Raw genomic sequence first — 22,326 nt, 5'->3', positions numbered from 1 at the left:
CAGCTCCGTGAGCGAGGAGCGGAAATTCTCACCACTCTGCTCCGCTCACATGCTCTTTGATTGAGGCGCTCACAACAGTTGTTTGTGTGCTATGTGGATAGAGAGGCTGGCAAGCCCCTGTCGAAACAGAGCCTCGCCCACTGGCTCTGTGATGGCATTTCACAAGCTTATGTGTTGGCGGGCAGAGATCCTCCCACTGCCATTCATGCACACTCTACATGCAGTGTAGCAGCGTCCGTCATGGTCGACGCCTTGTCCATTCATCAGATTTTATCTGTTGGATGTGTCTGGGTCTTTCTCGGGCTCAGTGCACTGGAACACGAGACCTTGGGTGAGAGACCTTTTGTGCTGGAGTCTCAACATGCAAAAAAAAAAGGGGGGGGCAAGTTTTGAGAGTGAAGAAAGAAAGAAGAGAGGGTGGTGAGGTACGGGAGAAGGCAGTATTATTATAGTCAATTCAGGCTATAAGCACAGCATTTGTTGTCATGTTGTGACGCGACAGAGAGTGAAGTCATTGGGCTTCGCCCCCTAAGCATAAGAGCCCCATTGTGTGAAATAGAGCGATAGTTACATTGTAACTGTAGTTCTATGATCACAGGCGGAGCCCTCTAACAAGTCCCCCTGACACTCCACAAGTCACTGAAGACTTGGTGGATGGCGAGCGAGGGGCCACTCGTTATTTATAGAGCAATTCTCCATAGGTTTGAATAGGCTCATCCTGCAGACTGATCTCACAGAAAAACATGAAATGAACACGATATGTTAACAGCAAATTACGTGTTGGTGGAACATAAAGTGTTAAATTTATGTTTTCCCAGCACGAAACAGTTACGTGAAGGAGACACGACTATAAACAGGAAGTAGTGTGACATTGAAGTAGCACAGTGGCCAGTAAGGGTGTTGTGGTCGGGGTGGTGGATGGGACGGCTTTTTGGCTAATGTTTCTTGTCATGTATATGTAAGGCAAACTGAAAGAGACAAACTGCGACAAACTGCCTAAACTGAACCGCTAGGTGGTGCTCTTGTCTTATGTTTTTCTTTTGTACTGTGCAGTACACTGTGATTCTCAATTAAGTTCCTTGCAGGACACCATAGTTCTCAAATCCGTTTTTCCTATCCTGCATTGTAAGCCGTGTTAAAGGGCAGAATCAAATATCAAATATCAGAACTAAAACAACTCACCCACTTTATCTGTTCATACCGTTTTGTTGTTGAATGTGTTTGGCTAGATATGGATGTCGGTGCGAGCAGCAGATTTATTTATCAATGCTGAAAAAATAGTAATTGTTGTTGCCATCATTTTGGCTAGCGTGTAGCACTTGTCAATGTAAACGATGCAGGGTGCTGCAGTAGTCTAATTTCTACTTAGTTATTTCTTTGTGTATTATTATATCTAGAAGGCGGTATATGATTTTATTTTAATGGAAGAAATACTGAACGAACCATCTTATTTTGCAAGTAACCTGCAAGTTCAAAAATCCGTTTTTACTATCCTGCAAGGTTGCCGTACCTGATGACTGATACAGAAGAGTCCATGACAAGAAAATAAAAGTCTCACTGCAATCATAGAACCACAACTCTGTTTCTCTCCTGCAAGACACTCATCCATCACCACACAACGCAGAGACTAACTCCAACCGGGTGTGCGGGAGAGGTGCCTGCCGACTAGGGGGCACAGAGCTAGTCATCATTGGGTTACATCTGGTGCCGTGACCCGGATTGCGGCTTCTTGAGATTTTGGAGTAGTCATCAGTAGTGTTCCGCCACCTGTTTATTCAACGGCAACAGTGTCACCAATTTGACTGTGTGATAAACTGCATTATCATCAGCAAGAGGGCATCAGAACCGCCATCAGTCGGACTTTCCTGCATCCATCTTTTGGTTTGTACACTGGGAGAAGCCTGCCCAATTTATTGGACTGTTCATTCGCTGAGCTACATCCACTATCCATGGGACTGTGCACTTCTGAGATAAGCCCATCTCCATTAGGGTATCCTTTAAGCACTCTGTTTATTTTATTTTATTTTTTTCTATGCTCTTACAAATGGTCTGTAACCTGTCTGGTGCTAAGAGAGTCAAATTCTTGGTTAAATGGTAAAAGTTGAATGGTGGAGGATTGACTACTTTAGTGTTTTCTGTTTCTCTCTGGCAATTTTGTCACAAGGGAGGCTAAGAGCAGTGTAAGGTTGGACTACGTTTACTTGATGTTTATTGCAAAGTTTGGTTGAAAGATTCATAGTCTTTTAACATATTCATAGTCAGCAAGTTGATCATATGTAACCTCATCATAATATTGCATTAACCATTTTTATGCACACCTACTTACCTGCAATTCACATTCATTACACAAATATACTTCACTGTGAAAGAAAATGTGGAACGACTATGCAGACACTCCACTTGGAGGGCCCTTTTAAGGTCAAATCTCCATCCCCATTCCGGGCCAACAGTAAACCAAGACTACAGCTTATCATCTGAGAATAGGTCAAGGCGGCCCATTAGTGATATAGAGGGGGCGAATGCAGGCACTCTTGGCCAGCAGCTGTCAGTGAGGCCAAAGCTTCCTAACAACAAACTTCAACATCACACTCAAGACCATCAGGTCGATATGCAGTCCCCAGCCAATGGACACTTATCCTCTGGCCCTAAGCCCGCTCTACACCATACCCCACTACCCTTTGTACTGCCCCCTTATGACAACAGGTGTACCATGCCAGGCCAGGCACCCATGGTACAAGATCAGTGCAGTTTAACACCCCTCCAGCAACGGTACGGAGCTACCAAACAACCGGTTTTGACCCCAGCCTGCCTGGTGATGACTCTTCAGTGTCCATCCGTATGCCCCATCCTCCAGTGAAAAGTCTGGCCAACTCTGCCCCTCCCCCGCAAACCCCCATGCAAGGCCCTCAAGCCTCAGTGCCCCATCATAGCAACACCAACCCCATACCGCAAGCAACCCTGTCTGCACCCCAACCTGCAATGGGCCATCCAGTTGTCCCTGCTCCCATCTCCCAAGCCACCAAGCCTGGCCCCCAGGCCCACGACCTAATGCTCAACTATTCATACCCCACTCCTGAGCCCATGTTAGGGTTCCAGGCGTTACAGCTTCCACCCATGACCATTATGAGTAGTGACTCACATCCTGTCCAGGCCCCTCGAGGCCTAGAGCAGGCATCTCCAGCCTCCATTTATTACCCCCAAGCTTCCTCTCATGGTGTGACAGCCCCCATGCCCCTTTCTACTACTGGTGGGTGGGTCCCTAACAAAACTATGCCCGGCTCTTCCAGTATGTCAGGCACAGTTCCAAGCCAAAGAGCCCCTGTTCATATCTACACCCCAGTGCATCCCCAGATGGCTGTAGCTAACCCCCAAGCCACCATGTATTCTGGTGAGAGTCCACAGACCAAACCTCTCCCTCCAGGCGTAGCCACACCCATGTATTCATACATCCCTGCTGTGCCCCACCAAACCACAGACCTAAGTGACCTATGGCGGCTTCACACAGACCCACCAGGTCAAGAATGTTCAGGTTTTTAGTGGTAATGCTGATTGCAAATTGCTGGTTGATGATTGGATACGTGATATGCAGTATCTCCTGGAGGCCATCGGGCTGCCCATGCACCTTTGCTTTTCTACTGTAGTGCGGCACCTGAGTAGTGAGGCCAGGAGACTAGTCCTAAATTTACCCCTGCACGAGCAGACCCCTGAGAGAGCGTTTGAAGAACTGAGGGCTGAATATAGTGACATGCAGGGCTCGTTAGATCCATTGGCTGACTTTTATGAGCGTACCCAGCGGCCAGGAGAATCTGCCTGTTCGTATGCCATTGCTTATTTTGCAAGTAACCTGCAAGTTCAAAAATCCGTTTTTACTATCCTGCAAAGTTGCCGTACCTGATGACTGATACAGAAGAGTCCATGACAAGAAAATAAAAGTCTCACCGCAATCATAGAACGACGACTGTTTCTCTCCTGCAAGACACTCATCCATCACCACACAACGCAGAGACTAAGGTCTTTGCACACCAAGTCCGTATTTTTCGTATGTGTTTTTTGAATCCATCATCCGATAAAAATCGTTACGCACAGAAACCTTGCACACTGAGTCCGATGCGTTTTATTATTCTATTCTTTACAAAAATTTGCAATAGGAGACAAAATGAAGTCATCAAGCAGTGAGGATGATTTTGTGGTCCTCTCACTTCTTAGTAGAAAAAGAAAAAGAAAATATTGGGTCCATCCGATCCTGAGAAGGCGTCAAGAGCAAGGAGAGTTTCACCTGCTGATAAAGGAGCTGCGGAATTATCCCGATCGTTTCCAGGTCTATTTCAGGATGTCAGTGGTGGTCCAGTTAGTTTACAGACAAGATCATGGTCAATAGTTGTCCTGTGATCAGTCTGTTTATGGACTGCAAATGGTAAATGGACTGCATTTATATAGCGCTTTTCTAGTCTACCGACCACTCATAGCGCTTTACAACAATGCCTACATTCACCCATTCACACACACACACACACACCGATGGCGGCAAGCTACCATGTAGGGTGCGGGCGCAACCATCGGGAGCAATTTGGGGTTCAGTATCTTGCCCAAGGACACAGGCTGTGCCGGAGATCCCAGTAGATCCAGTCGTGCGTAATGGTAATTACCTCCGCCAAGGAGGTTATGTTTTGTTTGTTTATTTGTTTGTTTGTCTGTCTGTCAGCAGGATTACGGAAAAACTACTGGCCCGATTTTCATGACACTTTGTGGAAGAGTGTAGCATAGGCCAAGGAAGTACCCATTAAATTTTGGAGCGGATCCGGGTCCGACTCACGAACAAGCCTCACGAACAAGCAATTGGCCTTGGCGGAGGTCTGCGCTCTCCGAGTGCCCTTCTAGTTGGTAATGTAATTGGTAATTGGTAATGGTAATGGCAATTCCAAGCTGTTCTGAAATCACCTGCCACAATCTATCTTTAAATTCCGCATCTCTGTATTCTTTACTTTGTTTGTCGTAAAGTGCTTTGTGCTGGGAGACGAAGTGAATCAGCTTATCAGATGCCATTTTGGATGATGAATAACAACAGTACGGTGGCTCTGAGTGGTCAAACAACTCTCTAAAGGCTTTTGATGGATGCGAAAAAACGCAGAAAATCGAACCTGTTCCGAAAAGTTTAATGACGGACGAAAGTTTTGGACTCGGTGTGTAAACGTGATTGACACAATGTGAGGTCGTATTTATTTTTAAACGTGCGACAATTTCGGACGAAAAATACGGACTTGGTGTGCAAAGGCCTTAATAACTCCAACCGGGTGTGCAGGAGAGGTGCCTGCCGACTAGGGGCACAGAGCTAGCCATCATTGGGTTACATATAAATTTGAGGATTTAATGTTACAGTTAGTTAACGTTTCCTCCACATGCTTGTAGGCCTACAGGTTTGATACAGATGCCAACCAAATCTGTACTCTGTAATGGACGTGATTTAAAATGCAGTGAAGTATAATACATAGGTCAAGAAACATTTTTTTTTTGCACACCTAAAGGTCTTAAGATGACAGGTGTGTAGGACCACAACCAAAAAGATAGATTCTAAGAGAGGAATAGAATCCTGCACACTGTACTTGCATAATTGAATATGACGTTTCGGTCATGTTTGCCTGATGAAGGTCCGATGACCGAAACGTCGTATTAAATTATCTTGCAAGTACAGACAGTGTGCGGGATTCTATTTCTCTCTTAGTAAGAACAAAATTATCGACTGAGAAGCTACTCAATAACAGTAATGAGAGTAAATGTAATCTGTTATTTCCACCTTTGCATTTAACATATAGTTTAGAATGTTACAAATCAATTGAATGAAATGATAAGGAAATTTGGTGATTTTCAGTCAGTTTCCATACAATCATAACGTATGATCCATGTCTTTTTCTATTTGTAGTATATGGGAGGAATTGTATGTAAAACTACATCTGTCTTATGAGCCTAAATCATAAAATGGGGCAGCAATAGAGAAGAGTTTCCCATCCCACCCAAATTGAGGCCCTGTAGAATCACCCAAATGAAATTTTGGCGTCAGGACTGAGAGGAAATGTTCCCACAGGAAGTGACAAATCCAAGTGAGTGCTCAGTCAGGAGACAACTGGACTCACCAATGTTAGATCTTTGGCTGCTCATGTCCTTGCAACTAACAGCAAATATAGGTGTTGTTAATTAAACCATTGAGCAAATGTTAAATAAAAACTTGGCTGATAAAGGGATTTAGCAGTTGGGTTTTTGCAATGTATGTGTGTGTGTGTGTGTGTGTGTGTGTGTGTGTGTGTGAGAGAGGGAGAGGCGGGAAAGGCCCCCCTTTTCCCGCCTCTCTCAGCTGAACAACAGAGACACGTGTCTGGGGGTATGTCTGCATGAGAGATGCACCTTGTGATAACGGTGAACAGGACAGATTTTTTTCTCAGGAAATCTTTCACGATTTCTTGGTAATATGGCAGTAGCTGCCAGGAAGGAATTTCATATTAATTTCATATTACCATTATGTAACAAAGGAGAGTGTCACTGATAACCTCTTTACAATGATGATGCCGATAACAAGTATTGACCTAGCCTTCTATATAATATCATCTTGCTTCATATATCACTATGTTAGTTAAAAACCCATTTACACATTTAAGACATTTCTTACCATTTGAATACTTTTGAAATGTGTAAGACAAAGATGAGTACGCCATTATATCACATTTCCACAGCCATAGCAGAAATGACAGTGTAGTTCAGCAGACTCATTAATGTCACACTATCAGTTATTGAGAAAGTAATGAGGAGTGTTGAATGAATGAATTTCATAGGTTACATCATGTGACCTAGTTTAGTTGTATAAAGTAATTGCATTTGCATTTCTCAGCAGACAGCAGAAATTCTTCCTTATACTTCCTTCCGTGTGATACCCTTAATCAGGAGCAGTGGGCGGTGGCTAACACAATAAAGAAGTGTTGTGTGTTCCCCAGGGTGGTGACACACACACTCTAAGAGGCATATTATGTAAGATTTCTTTTCGGTAACAATTTCTATGAAGCCAGTGTCTATAATACATTATAATTATACTTATAACACATTATAATGCCATCATAATGCATTATAAGTATAGTTATAATCATGCATAGACAGTTATAATGTTTTATAACATTATAAACACATTACTTACAATGTTATAAAGCTTTTTCATTACCACTTAAATGAAAAAGCTTTATAACAGATTATGAGTAATTTTATAAAACATTATAACTGTCTATGCATGATTATAACTATACTTATAATGCATTATGATGGCATTATAATGTGTTATAAGTATGATTATAATGTATTATAGACACAGGCTTCATTCTTTCTTTTTGCTACAGATTACTCTTTGATCATTTTTTGTCATGCAAGTGTATTCATACCTCAGTAGAATCATGTCAGCTTGCAAACAAAAGTTATTTTTGTTCACTCTTGTCTGATGAATATGAACGTAATAAAAATGTTGTCACAAAAACATATGTTGTTATTAACAAATGTTGTCCCAGTCTAGTCTGGGACAACACACGTTTGACTAAACCACTTTCTTTAGTGCAGGCAGCATGACATTTTTGAGAAGCACTCTACATTTCCCTCCTTTTCTCCACACATTGTCCAGGTTTTACAAAATGCACACCTGTCTGGACAAAAGAGAGCTTGGCAAAGCTTTGTTGTTGAGGTCGACTGGGTGTGTGGATGGTTGTGACGGTAGTGGCGGCTAACAGTGTAGTGGCTTTGATGGTAGATTGAGGAAGTGTGTGTGTGTGTGTGAGAGAGAGAGTGGCGGGAAGGGGGGGCAGACATAGAGAGATGTGAGTGGCTGTGGAAGTGGGATGTATGAACTCTGAAGGGTGTTCCCTGTTTAAATAAGGCAAAGGAAGCAACTCATCAGAGGAAAAGAGGGAGAGAGGCAGATTAATTGGGAAGAGGAATGTTTGCTGCAGTCAAGATCGTTACCCTGTCTGCATTGTCATCGCACTGCAAAAAAATGTCAGACAGTCACGACAGTCAGATCTCTCAAGTCTTTATTCACAGATACACACTCCCAGGACATACAGTGTAATTTACAGGTGTTGCCAGCTCTTGACCAGCAGCTACACAAGGACTGAAAACATCTCAAAAAGTCATCTGGACACCAGGAAGGGACACTTTTCTCTACCAGTTTACATACCAGTCGACATCTGACAAGGAGTGACCGCTAAGCACTTTACAGGTGAGGAAGAGTAGAGAGTGGTGTGAAGAGGGACGTATGTGGAAATGTGATTATGATCACTTTTGTTTTAATTTAAACCGTTCAAACATGGAACCTTGATAGTTAATGTTTATATTACTGTCATCCAGCAATAAAATGTGTGTGTATGAAAGAGAGAATGAATGTCATATAAGTGGTAGATGATGGTAGATGAGGGGTGTTTTACAAAGCACGCCAAATCAGAACAGAACTTTTTCTTAAGAATATTTTTTTTTAGCCTTTTCACTTTTATTTGACAGTTCGAAGTAGAGAGATACAGGAAAGACTGGGAGAGAAGTGATGACATGCGACAAAGGTCTTGGGCCAGATTCGAACCAAGGACATCACGGTTACATGGTACGCGCCTTAGACCACTGAGCCACCAAGACACCATGGTGACCGCAATTACTTTTTTCTCAGAATTCTCACTTTAAACTCAGAACTCAAATACGTTTTTCACATGTGGCCCTAATCCTCTTCCGTACCTCTGGACTGTGGCTACTCATTACAGAGTATTCTCTAGTCTCACATACACTCACTTTGAAGGATAAATACAGTATTTTAATGCTGATTAATTGATATCAGGAACAGTAACAGGTAGTTTCATTAAGAGAGTAATGGAGAGCATTGAATTAATGAATTTCATCGCTCTGATATGGAATGTGTGTCAGGCTGCTTGTGAGACACTGTGGCCGTTGATGGGAATATGCAAAAATAAAGCAGTTTGATTCAGCTGAACAGCAAAGACACAGCAGGGCATACACTAGATCTATTAAATCTCTGAATTCCTCTCATCCTCTCTTTTATGGTACGTACGATACTGTCAGGCAGATTGTTGTTAGGATCAACATTGTGATTGCGTGATATTCATGTGCTCTACAGGGTAAACTCTGTAGGAAATGTGTTGTAAGGAAAGTAAGGAATAGATACAGTTGGTGACATGATATGATACAGTATATAGTTTACACCCCATTTCTTCTCTGTCACTAAGAATTATTGACTTCTTAATGAAGCAATATTGACTTTAATCAAGCTCAGTGAGGCAGACACACAGAAGAAGGTTTCATAGTAGACTTCATACCAGGGTGGATCCCAGAACTGCAACGGGATCCTTATGCCAATCTGAATTTCAAACGGGTTAAAACAGGTTATTGGCTGAAAGAGACCTTGCATAGAGAATGTTCAGAGATCAACAGCCTCATACTGATCCTCTCAGTGAAGGAAAATCTATCTGTTGATCTGTCTATCTGTCTATCTATCCAGGTCCTCATTCCTTTGACCACATCAATCAAAAAGAGCAGACAGAACTGATTGTAGAGTGGCACCTATATTCTGGGACAATTGACAAGTCCATTGACCTTGTTCTCCAAGTGAAGAAAGGTTGGGACTGAGGTTATGGTTCATGGCTTTTAATAGTCCAGGTCAAGCAATACAATCAGCTCCTGTTTAAAACAATGGCTCTTTCTGTTTAGCCAACCGTATCAGTCTTTTTATCACACTCCCACACTTCCACTTTTTCCTATGCTCGGTCTCCCATAACATTCACAGCCACCGAACACTGAGAAGCACTGACCTAGTGACTGCAGTGACGGCATTGAATAGGCCTTTAATTCAGCAGGGAATAAGGGGGGTGATTGAGTGATTGATTAATTGATTGGGGGAGTAGGAGGAGAGACAAAAAGGAAGAAGGAGAGAGAATAGAATAGAATAGAATAGTTTAACGTTGTTTTGTCAGCAGCAGGGCTGGGTCTTTCAAAACAATTCCCTAAAGATCTGCAGAGCGTCGAAACACAACGCTACACACCGGCAGCCCTTATTACAGCCTCGGGATTTCATAGTAGGGCAAGTCAGGCACCCTTCAGGCTGGATTCAGTTACATTCCTGTACAAAGGAGGGAGAAGGAGATTGAGAGACAGAGACGAAGAGACAGAGAGAGAGACTAAATTGTGGGACAGGCCTGGTTTTAGAGCTTAAGAAGTCACAGGAGCAGGAGGGTTCAAGAGGAAGAGGAGGAAGTACAGACAGGGAAGAGTGAGTTTCTGGGGAGTCCCACCTCCAGGGAGGGAGGGCAGTGTTCTCTCTGAGCCCCGTGTCTGATGAGGTGTGTCTGGGCCAACCAAGAAGGGACAACTGCATCATGTGGGTGAGTGGAGCTGGAACTAGAATCAACTTAAATTTGCCACTCATTGTACAGGGAACTACTCCAAATAGACGACAGCCAGATCATTAGTTTGCATTTGAGAGAACATTTGAATAACCTCATTATTATTCATCCTAGGCAAAAATATCTTATCATACTGCAGTACAAAGACAAGGAGTCATGCTAAATGTACTGTATGCTCTCTGTTTGCTCACCTGCGCTCTACTAGTTTTGTCAGTGTACTGGTTCATGTAGTAGCAGTAGTATGAGGTTGTCTGTTTAGTTTTAAAGTAATGTATCATGCATATTTACAGTTTGCTTGTTTGTAATATGTTGTTCTGCTTCTCTGTATGGGCATACGGATGTACATGTATAAATGCACATGCCATAGTATTTTTCAGCCTATATTGCATATGTGCCCTGTACATTATGTAGCTGTACAGTATTTTATCAACAGTATGTGGTTAATTGCAGTTCCTGGTCCATGTAGGAGTACCAGCATTTTGGGTTGATGTTGATCCTGCTGATACGCGTTGGTTTCGATTGATTTGTGTGGGAATGACAGTTCCAGTTGTCTGTGGAGTTTATTTTGTCTTTAGATCTAAATAGGAAACTAGGTGGTGCTTTAGTAACATTTGATGTGTGATACTGTGTGTATATGTATGTGTGTGGCACTTGCCTGCGTATATACTTGCATTCAAGTGTGTGTACAGCAACTCGTAGTTCAGTGCAGTAACTGAAGTGTGCATTTATGTCCATATGAATGTGTATGTGTGTCCCTGTGAATACCTGTGCATGTACTGCAATGGTGTAGATCTCTGCCTTTGATTAAAGCACATCCAATATGTCACACGTAGTTTCTCAAAAGCGCTTTTGTGAATGTCTCAGTTTAGAAGAACTCAATCCAACAAAGCCGAGAGGTAGCAAGAGGAGCACCTCATTTGAACAAAAGGTTTCCAAAGTAGCCCTGGCTGACCCAGTTATGCTGGAGCTATTCCCACTGAGGCTGGGTCAGTTGTCTGGAGCAGACCATATGGGCCAATCTGACTCACAAACAAACAAAACACAATTCAGGGATTAAGAGTTGTACTGTTCTTAATACACCGGAGAAATATAACGTGACATATGGTCACTCATGGCCAATGGTACCAATGAAACACTGCTTTGGCTCATCTATTAAATTACTCATGTTAGTCATGGAACCGATGAGAACATTTATGTTCCCCAGCAGGTTCTACGAGGCTTCATGCAAACAAATGAAACATTCCTCGGTTCAACATAAAGAGCAAGCTGAGAGAGATCTGACTACAGGACATGTAAAGAGGAACAAGGTGTCCCGGTCTCTGACGCATGAGCCTTTATGTGAAACTGGACATGACAAGCACTCTGATCACAGCTTATGTAAGCGTGTCTCAGGCAGTTTTTCTGCAGAACAGTCTCTGCTGACAAGGGTAAAGTGACCTCTCTCCCTCTTTCTCCCAGTGGTTCCACGGCCAGGGCACCACAGAAGACCCATGGAGTTTCTGCAGACTCAGAAGGACAAGGCGTCTAAGAGGAAGAGAGTACTGCTGACTGTCCTAACAGTTATATTGTTGCTGGGCTTACTGGCTACCACTGCATATTTTAGTGAGTCACCATCCTGATTGTCCGTATACATTTGCTTCCTCCAAGTTCACACACATAAATCTCAGTGTGCCGTGCCAAACATGCCACTCTTTGATAATCCAAGTCGAACTCTTAGCGCTTACCTTTCAGAGAAACATGTGTTGTGCACAATTATAGAAATTTTAAGTGTTCAAATTCAGTCTCATTCACTGTGTAACAAATCATCCAATTGTTCAGTGTCAAGCAAAATGTCTGCCATTCTAACTTGACTTACATGCCCTTCCCTTCTACTGTGACATCCCTTTGCTCCCCAGTCAAGCAGTTGATTGACAGAGAGTACTTCTTCTGCAAGAGATCAGTGAAGTTCATCCCGCTAGATAAAGCCTGTGATGGCAAAGATGACTGTGCTGGAGGAGAGGATGAAATCACTTGTGTGTCCAACTTCAAGGTCAACACTACCTTCCCAGGTAAAGCAAAAGACGATTTATCTCTCTCTATCCTCTCTTTCTCTGTCTCTCACAAACACTTGAAAACTGACCCCTCTTTTCTTTCTCTCCCTCTATTTCCTCTTCCAGTGCGTCTAATATCAGACCGGAGTGTCCTGCAGGTGTACAGTACAGGCTCAGGATGGAGGAGTGTGTGTAGTGAGGACTGGACCGAGCAGCATACACAGACAACATGCCAACAACTGGGATACACATAGTGAGTTCACACCCACCAGGGATGTAGCTGTGAAGTGACTGAGTATGTGAGATTACATCCATCACAACATCATAATACTAATTCTAACTAATGCCATTTCACTACTGAGCTGAAATGAAGCATTCCCATTTATAAGTGCCTACAGTAGATTTTCCATTTGCTAGTGCAGCACTTGGGCTGTAAATCTGTTCCATTCAGTCTCAGTTCAGAGACAAATGACTTGCAATCAAGTCTAACATCTTCCCCTCCTCTGTCCCACAGTAAACCTCGTAGCACCACTGTGCCAGTGAAGACCCTAATATCTTCCCTGAAAACGGGACCGTTCACAGCCATCAGGCCTGGGACTAAGACCATACCCATACATCAAGCTACCATTGACCGGTAAGAGAGGCAAGACTTATGTCATCAAAAGGGGAAAAAAACACTTTTTCCTCCACCATTCATGATTGCGTCATTTGTTTGTCATTAGTCATTAGTTTACACGGATAGATGAAGTCTCATATACATATGAGATATAAATATTGTGGTTTCAGTTTCTCAGGAGACAGAAATTTCCAGTTTTTGTTCCTTTTTGGTTTTTGTTTGTTCAAACAAAAAAAAGAGACTAAACTCACCATGGGGATTACCTCAGTAAAATTAGGTCAATATTTGGGTGTGTATTTTAACTGTCAACGTTTGGCTAATTGTGTGGCTATATGTGGTAGTGTGTATTTGCGTGTAATTCTAAACGTTTGATGAATGTCATTTTGTTTTTTTCCTACAGCAAGATATGCAAATCGGGATCTGTGATATCCTTGGCCTGTTCAGGTGAGTCCTGCTTTTAGGGAAGAAACCATGTCTGAATTATATATTTACTCTATATTTAACCATCTGTTGTAGAAATAACAAACAAGGTTGAGGGGGGTGAGGGCAGGACGGGGGGTGGGGGACAAAACAGAGTGTCATGCTCAGACACGTTAATGTGACCAGACAGTTTTACATAAGCAAGCCTATACATGCCCACAAGAAGCAGTGAAACAAAGTTAGTTCCTTCATTCAGTTCCTTTACAGCAAGGAAAAAAAATATATGGAGCACAAAACAATTGGCTTAAACTGACTTCCACTGATTAAATATGAGGAACTCTATTAGTTAAACAATGGATAAATCCATGTTTATTGTTTGTGGAGAGGAAATAAGAGATATCTCTGTAAATAATGCAATGGATGCTGGATAATTTTGTGATCCCATCTGTTAGACTGTGGGCAGGTGGGCTCTCAGGACCGTATTGTGGGGGGTACAGATGCCGCCATCGAGGACTGGCCGTGGCAGGTCAGCCTGCAGCACAATGGCCAACACACTTGTGGAGGGTCTCTGGTGTCAACGCGCTGGGTGGTCACTGCTGCCCACTGCTTTCCTGGGTCAGTATAGGTTTCCATCTCTACCATTTCACATGAAATTGAACTTCTGACACAGAAACATGTTCACACCTCCTCTTTGTCCCTCTCTCCCCCCGGGGCTCTGCAGCAGTAAAAAGGAGCTGAATCGCTGGAGAGTGGTGTCAGGCAGGACCTACATGGGCACACTGGGAGGCTCCTATGTGGACAGGATCATAGTGAATGGGGACTACAATGCAGCACAGTACGACTACGACATAGCAATGATGAGACTTAGCAGCCCTATCGCTGTGGGAGGTGAGGAAATTAAAGTTTAATCGATTCATTAACCATAATACATTGATAGAAAACACTGAACCTATATGTCATGATAGCACCTGACACCGTGCTTAATACAATTGGTAGAAGCAGAATCCAGTCAGTTAACTTGTACCATACATCAACGACAAGCAGGAATATTACATATAGGATACTCTGTACAGTCTGCTGCCCATAGCAGCCATTATATCAAACAGCAAGAGCACAGTTTACATTGATCTACTTCTGTCAGAAAATGTTTTTTTTGGTATTATTCTCATGGCTTTGAAAGAGTCAATAATTGTGGCAAAAAAGAGGAAAAAAAATGCATGAGAAAAATAAACCTCATGTATTTTTTGCTTATCCTTACAGACAGTCGCATGCCAGTTTGTCTGCCTCCTAAAGCCTTGGGGCTCACTGCTGGAGCCTCCATGGTGGTGACTGGCTGGGGATACCAGGAGGAAAACGGTGAGACCACAACCACAACCGTGTACGCACACACACACACACGCGCGCACACACACACGCATCATCACCATCTAAACCTCACGTCTTTGAGACTGACCCTATCACTCAAATGTGACAAACTAGTACCTCTGTTCTCCCTTCAGGTAGGGTATCTCCTTCCCTTCAGAAGGCCTCCATCCCTCTGATAGACTCTGCTCAGTGTTCCAGCCCCAGAGTCTATGGTCCTGCCATAACCTCCAGGATGATCTGTGCTGGGTTCCTGGAGGGTAAAGTGAATGCCTGCCAGGTAACGGACAAGAAAAATCAACATGAGAGTATATAATATGCATGACATTCAAATAATTTATGTATTCCGTGTTATAGGGCACCTTTTGATTGGGACCCGTTTTATTTGATACTGTTGACACAAAACCAAACACTGTTTGTAAATAGGCTATGTATCATGTAGGCCTGCTATTTTAAGACACTAAATGTTATTGTACTCTTGTCCATCCCAGGGAGACAGTGGGGGTCCTTTGGTGTACCTGTCCTCCTCTCGCTGGCATCTGGTGGGAGTGGTGAGCTCTAGCTTTCACTGTGCCAGGGAGAGAAAGCCAGGCGTCTACTCCAATGTGGAGGAGCTGCTAAACTGGATACATACAGTCATTGAGGTATAGATATGATAGGTGTGTGTGTGTGTGTGTGTGTGTGTGTGTGTGTGTGTGTGTGTGTGTATGTCACTGGGGTAGGCTGGCTGGCTCCAACCAAACATGTAGGAGTTAGTCTGCCCACCAAAGTTAAAACATTTTTAAGGTAGAATTAGTGACAAATAGGATTTTTGAATGAAGTCTAGGAGGATTTCACATCACAACAAAATGACTTAACCTGGAGGGAAATGGAAAACATTAACCAAACTGAAAGCATTTGTACTCATAGTAGCTGAAGATGTTCTAAGTTTAACTCTCATGCAACCACAAGACAGATGTTGTAACCATTTGAGTCAACTGTATTTGGTGAAATACAATTTGGTAAATGAGACATTTTGTTGATTTGAGAAAAGACAGACAAAACAAAACAAATTATATAAAGCCAGCCCTGATTATTTTTATTTCATCCCCCCAGAAAAACTCCTGAGGCCCTTCCTCCTGACAAGCAGCCACTAGAAAACTGCAGTCTGGACATCATGGACCGAGTGTGAAACTGAAAGGAGGCGTTTGCTTCAACATGGAAGGCTGTCAGAAGAACAGAAAAGGACCTCCAAGTGAAGTTGAAGATGCTTCTCAGCAGCAACACAGGCTAACTCTCAAACACAATCATATGCATGAACTCTGCATGTATGCGTGCATATATATACACACACACCTACACACACACACACCTACACACACACACACACACACAAATCATTTCATTAGAGCTTGTTTCAGGTGTTGCTTGTGTCACTTCAGGTTCCTATGTATGCAGTATCTCAGGGAACAATAATGTAGCTGTCTGTCACTGGACAGTCTAGGTTCTTCATGGCAGAATGTTCTGGGCCATCTGAGCTCCAAACAAATGCTTATGGTGTTTTTGGCTATAATTAAGTGCCCTAGTCAACAAACACCAGACCCAATTCACTGTTTTACTCAGTTTTTTATTATAATTTTTTATAATTTATTTATTTACTTATGTATTTATTTATTGATTGATTGATTTATGTTATATGTGCCTCTACCTTGTCAAATAAAAACAGTATATTTGTTCACTGGCACTGCAATTAAGACATAGCAGTTCTAATTGTATTAACCAACTATTCTTAACACTGTTAAGACATTGGAACTTGCAGGGCCGGCAGATCTGAGCTATTTGACTATCAGGTGTGCAATGTCTGATGGTGAGGTTTCAAAATCATATTGTAAACTGTAATTTATTCTAATTTGTAAGATGGACTGTGTTCTTGTTATGTTATGGTAGGTCAACAGTGTTCCCTGGACCCTGTTTGAAAAGGTGAAAGACGGGGTAAACCTGTGCCATACTAATGCCAATAGGACTGATCTTAATATCAACAATTTTTGAACCGAGGCAAAGTCCAGGGCTTAAAACGTTAATGTTGCTCTGATTCAGTTGATCTGATACTTGACTGCACCTTTTTACAGCACAGATGGTGTGCTTCTTACCACAGATTGATTTGCATGAGCACTTTAAGCGGGGAGTCAGCATTACTTGACATTATGTGCAGATGCTTTAAGTGACAGTTAGTCTTACAATGTGCTGAATAAAGGTAGACTAAACCTCCAGTCACACTGTAAGTGTTCACTGGCTCTACATCGAAAGTTTCAAAGTGCAAAGATGTCCAGTGTGCCTTCAGAATACCAAGACCAGACTATTAATAGCAGTGGTCATTGGCTGAGTTTTTGTCTTGTCAGCTGCAGAGGATATAACTGTAATTTCTTGAAATGTTAATGTGAATAACAGGAATTATATGTTTATTTGTAATAAGGGTGCACTCAGGCAAAGAACCACCATTATTTCCTCATTTTCAAAGTCATGGTTCTCTCTGTGGTGAAAGTGTGGTGAAGTGTGATTCTTTCACTTCTTTGGTAAAGTGAAAGAATAGATGAACCTGTGTTTTAAAGTTTACTTATTCTCTCAGTCTATAGAAAGCTACACAAAATAAATAAAAAATGGCACTTCATTTTAAAAAAGTGAAAGTGATTTACATTTTGTTTCACTTAACTGTATTGTTAAATAGTTGTACATGAATAACATTTCTTTGTAGACCTGCATATACCAGGGTGGCTGATAATGTTTGATTGTATACATTTGTTGCTGATGTTTTATATGCTTGTAAATAAGATTCATTCAGATGCATTCTGATACATTTACAACAAATGTATGAATGGACCATTTTGGTACCAGAGTACACTTACCAGAGTACATAGAGTGTCATTGGTTCTATGGGAAAGAAGTATTCATGTTGAGAAGATAATTGATCTGTCTGTCCAAGATCATGGGAATAACAATAGTTGTGCATTGTAACTCTAGTTCTAGGATCACAGGCAGAGCCCTCTAACGGGGTTCTTATGCTTAACCACTCATGCATTTGCGTCAGCACACTGAAATTTGCATGCACATACTCAACCAATCAGGATGAGCCTATTCAAACCTATGGAGCATCGCTCAATAAATAACGAGCAGACCCTCGCTCGCCATCCACCAAGTCTTCATCGAGGAGATCGTGGATGGGTGACTCATTAGAGGGCCCTGCCTGTGATCATAGTGTAACTAGAGTTACAATGCGTAATAACTATGCTTCTATTTCACACAGGCCTTGCCCTCCAACAGGGTTCTTATGCTTAGGGGGGCGAAGCCCGATGACTTCACTCCCTGCTGGGACACAACATGACAACAAATGCTGTGCTTATAGTCTCAATTGACTGAAATACTGTGCAAGTGTGCGAGTGTGCATGAATGGCAGTGGGAGGATCTCTGCCCGCCAACACATAAACTAGTGAATGCCATCACAGAGCCAGTGGGCGAGCCTCTGTTTTGACAGGGGCTTGCCAGCCACTCCATCCACTTAGCACATAAACAACTGTTGTTTGCGCAGTTGTAGAATGCGCCAGTCCCCTCTCTAGCAGGTGCTTGTAAAAAAACAGAACAGATCCAATTGACCAGTTCAGTGCTCCAGGCCAGGGATGTTAGAGAACGGAGGTTCTCCATGGCCCTCTACCACAAGCTCTCTGCAGCTCTCAACAGAGATGGAACACTGCCCTGTCTGTTGACATAGGCCACCGTGGTCCGATTGTCAGTCCTCACGAGCACATCTTTGCCCTGTAACGGGGGTGCAAAGCATTGAAGGACCAGCAACACCGCCACCGTCAGCTCCAGTAGGTTGATGTGACGGTTTTCCCCTGGAGGCCACACACCACCTACTGACCTCGCCAGGCAGGCCCCCCCCATCCCGTCAGGGAGGCATCCATGAACAATGATACATAGGAGGTTACTCTCCCTAAGGGTGTTCCAATGTTCCTACTGTGAGTATCCGGGGGACTCCCAGATCCAAACGCAACCTGGCGAACCATCTCTGAAGGTTTCTCATGTGCAGCAGCCCCAGTGGAACCACCGGGTGAGCATCTGACATGAGACCCAGGAGGTGTATAACGGAGAAAACATGTCATGCAAAGAAGGACAAAGAGACAAAGAGCAGATAGCAGTGTGAGAAGTAGGAATAGGCTCTTTTGGGAAGTAGGAGAAAAATGTTTTGTCATTATTTAGAACAGAAAACAAATTTATACCCTGCAAAACAGAAGGGTGGGGGGCCTGCTAGACAATTGCCGCGAACACTCAGTAGAGGCTGATCCTTCTTGGAAGATGCCATGCTGACCAGGTAACGACACCCCTCTTGTCACTTTCTTGTCAAAATCAATGGCGATGTGCACTGTGTTCAGTGCTCCCCTCTCCAAATATTTCCAATGTGCTTTTAAGCATGCAGTGTCTTTGTAAATAAAGGTAAAGTTGCACAACTGAACTGATGTAAAGATTCAAACAAAACCATATAATGTGCCATGTCCAGTGGCACATTAGTGAGGAGAGAGAGCGATGTGCATTCACACAAACCAACGTGGCGGTATAGAGGGTTTTTATGCAAATTGAAAAAAGTGCCTGTATCTATTTCCTAAGTGGCTTTTTTGGAATTACAAAAACACACTTATGCCCCTGGTGAGGTTCATCTAGCTCGCAAAGCAGGACACCAGGTCCAACTCCTCAGCCAACAAGGATGTTACAGAGGTGACAGACACACCTAATAGCCCCAGGTTGTTAGCCACCACTGCTGACTGCGCCACCAGGTGGAAAATTGTATTGAAAAATTCCACCGTCTCCTTATCCCTAGGCTGCGGTGGAGTAGTTTGTCTACTCCTGAAATAGGTAGTGGAGCCAGGAGTAAAATGGGCAGCCAGTGCATCGTCAAGTGGGGGAATGCCGTGACGCCAGACATCTGACATCTGACTCCTTAAGGGCTTCCGTCGCCCAGCAGGTTTGCTGTGTGTGTTTACAAAATGTGTTGCGGTTTCTGTCACCCTCTAGTGGTCAGAAGAAAGTGCTTAGTGTAGCTTTAATTATATTACATTTCCACATCATAGGGATTTTCTTAGAAATTGCAAGATATTAGCCTACTGTATATTTTAAAAAAATGCGGTACACTACTAACCCTTGCTGTAAAAGCTACGGTTAATTACTTCAGAATGCCAAATAAAATACCCTATACAGTAGAAAACTGTAACATGCATTGCATCACGGGATTTCTTAGAAATTACAGGAAATTACTGTAGGCTATATTTTAAAAATACAGTAAGCTACTTTTTACAAAACAGTTACTGTACTATGTGACACGGTTAAATTACGTAATTCCACTAACGTTACTTAAATAACACGAGATAATAAAGTTACCTACTGTTAAAGTTTGTAGGCCACGAGTTTGGAGCAAATTGTGGAATGTTAAGGAATAGTTCACCCAAAAATGAAAATTCAGTCATTGTCTACTCACCCCCATGCCAGTAGAAAATCGGGTAAAGTTTGTTAGTCCATACCAGAGCCATATAGAGAGATCTCTATCTCTCTCTATATGGCTCTGGTCCATACAACAGTCCCAGAGATCCCCGGAAGTACATTGCAGCATTCTCCAAATGAAGTTGCTGGAGATCTGTCTTCAGAGTTCAAAAAATAACGGAAAATAACCATAAAATGGCTGCAACTCTTCCAGGATAATCCAAGTCTCTTGAAGCCAATCGACCCCAAAGTGACTTGGAAAGACTGACATTTACACCATTATTTAGCTGACATTGCCACTCTAGCTGTTGATTTACATCACGTTTGCGCCACCGCGGCCTCGATAGGTAAGACTAGCTCGAATTAGCCTTCAAAATAAAAGCGCGAGATATGAAAATAGGTAGAAATACGGTTTTAAACTAATTACTTTGTATTTAATCGTCAAATTCAATAAGTGAGCACCCATATTAATGTTTGATGTCATAATAATAACGAAATAAAATGTGCCATTTTTAACTATAAAATCTGCATGTTTTTACACTGTGCAGAATACATGCAGAACGGAGACTAAAGTGGACATCAAACAACTGGTCAGCCTGTCTGTCTGTTCGATACTGGTGAAAATAAAACAACGTTATTATGTAGGCATATATAGCAATCGTTAATCAGAAAGTTGCTGGGGTGAAACTCTCTTAACAACAGGTAGTGAGCTAGCTAGCTAGCCGGCTAGTAGACAATACCCTCATAGTCGCAGATGTAAGCGTACAGTTTAAACCCTTTATCCAGTTTGGTCGTGGCCCGTGGGAGTCTTGGAGGTCAACCTGCATACGATGTACATCGGAAATGCTCATCTTTGGCAGCTCCTGAAGACTAATAAATCAATGCCATATCCACACGTAGCTGGTACAACAACTAGCTTTCGGTAAAGTGAAACTGAACTGGAAACTAGTAAATCTGTTTTAACATAATGCGTAAGTAAATTGGGCATAATTCCATACTCAAAATGATGTAAATCAATAGGCTAACTTTATTAACTCACCAACGCACAGGCTCTGAGTGACCTGAAATAACCCGGGGGGGCGACAACTGATTTGCACAGGCTCTGTGCATACCGTATCTGAGTGAGTGATTGACTGAGTGACCCTAACCCGTGGGAAAAAGACTACCGAAAACAGAGAATCAAACCGGCCGATAGCTGTAACACCTACATTTTATTTGTAAGGGAAGCAAATCCTATGATTTATTCACTATCCTCCAGCCTCCACAGGTTTGATAGCGTTAGGTAGCTCTTTTCTCTGAGTCCTAACTGTGTTGTCTGTATTTATAATCCATTGAAATAGCTACCACGTGTGGGCCAGCCCACAGAAAGCCCATGCGGGCCCACAGCGGCTTTGCCCATGCAAGACAGTCTTTTACGATGGGCCCCGTATGGGTTTTTTGTGGGCTGCCCACACTTGGACAAGCCCACAGAAAGCCCATTCGGGTCCATTTGCCTATGCAGGGCCCACGCCGTTTTCCCACCTATGGGCCCGCGTGGGTTTTCTGTGGGCTTTCCCAGGTGTGGGCAGCCCACAGAAAGCCCATTGCTTTCTGTAATGGTATTAAAACTGGTTACGTAGCCTGCATAATCTGCATTTTGACAGGGACATTTGAATTTCTGGATGTAAAGATTTGAAGATGAACACCATGACAGATGCCTTTCAAAACAATAGGACTTTTTTTTTTTTTTTTTACCAGCAAGTGAAATATCAAAACATTATTATTATTATTATTATTTTATTTTATTTATTAATTTTTATCAGGTACTAGATTTTTACTAAGCCTCAACAACTCCAGGGTGGACACCGTAGTGCTGTCAGTATCGCTATTTTTGTCATATACTGTCCCCCCCCCCCAAAAAAAAACAAACAAACATTGAGAGCATAATTACAGGTTTAGTCTGCGTCTAATATCCTACAGCTAACCAAACAAA

General features: G+C 42.7%; 1 protein-coding gene across 1 annotated transcript; it reads left to right on the top strand.

Annotated features, from left to right (window-relative positions):
* The first annotated feature begins 8,073 nt into the window (after positions 1-8,073).
* Positions 8,074-17,601, top strand: LOC139921810 (transmembrane protease serine 4-like). The gene is made up of 12 exons (XM_078284213.1): positions 8,074-8,242; positions 11,883-12,026; positions 12,320-12,472; positions 12,581-12,707; positions 12,969-13,088; positions 13,471-13,514; positions 13,943-14,105; positions 14,212-14,378; positions 14,751-14,846; positions 14,990-15,132; positions 15,344-15,496; positions 15,948-17,601. Exons 2-12 carry the CDS (start codon positions 11,915-11,917, stop codon positions 15,957-15,959), a joined length of 1,290 nt encoding a protein of 429 aa, XP_078140339.1. The 5' UTR covers positions 8,074-8,242; positions 11,883-11,914; the 3' UTR covers positions 15,960-17,601.
* The last annotated feature ends 4,725 nt before the right edge of the window (positions 17,602-22,326 follow it).

The sequence above is a fragment of the Centroberyx gerrardi genome, chromosome 6 (genome assembly GCF_048128805.1).
Source record: "Centroberyx gerrardi isolate f3 chromosome 6, fCenGer3.hap1.cur.20231027, whole genome shotgun sequence".
NCBI lineage: Eukaryota > Metazoa > Chordata > Actinopteri > Beryciformes > Berycidae > Centroberyx > Centroberyx gerrardi.
This window is presented reverse-complemented; position numbering and strand designations above follow the sequence as displayed.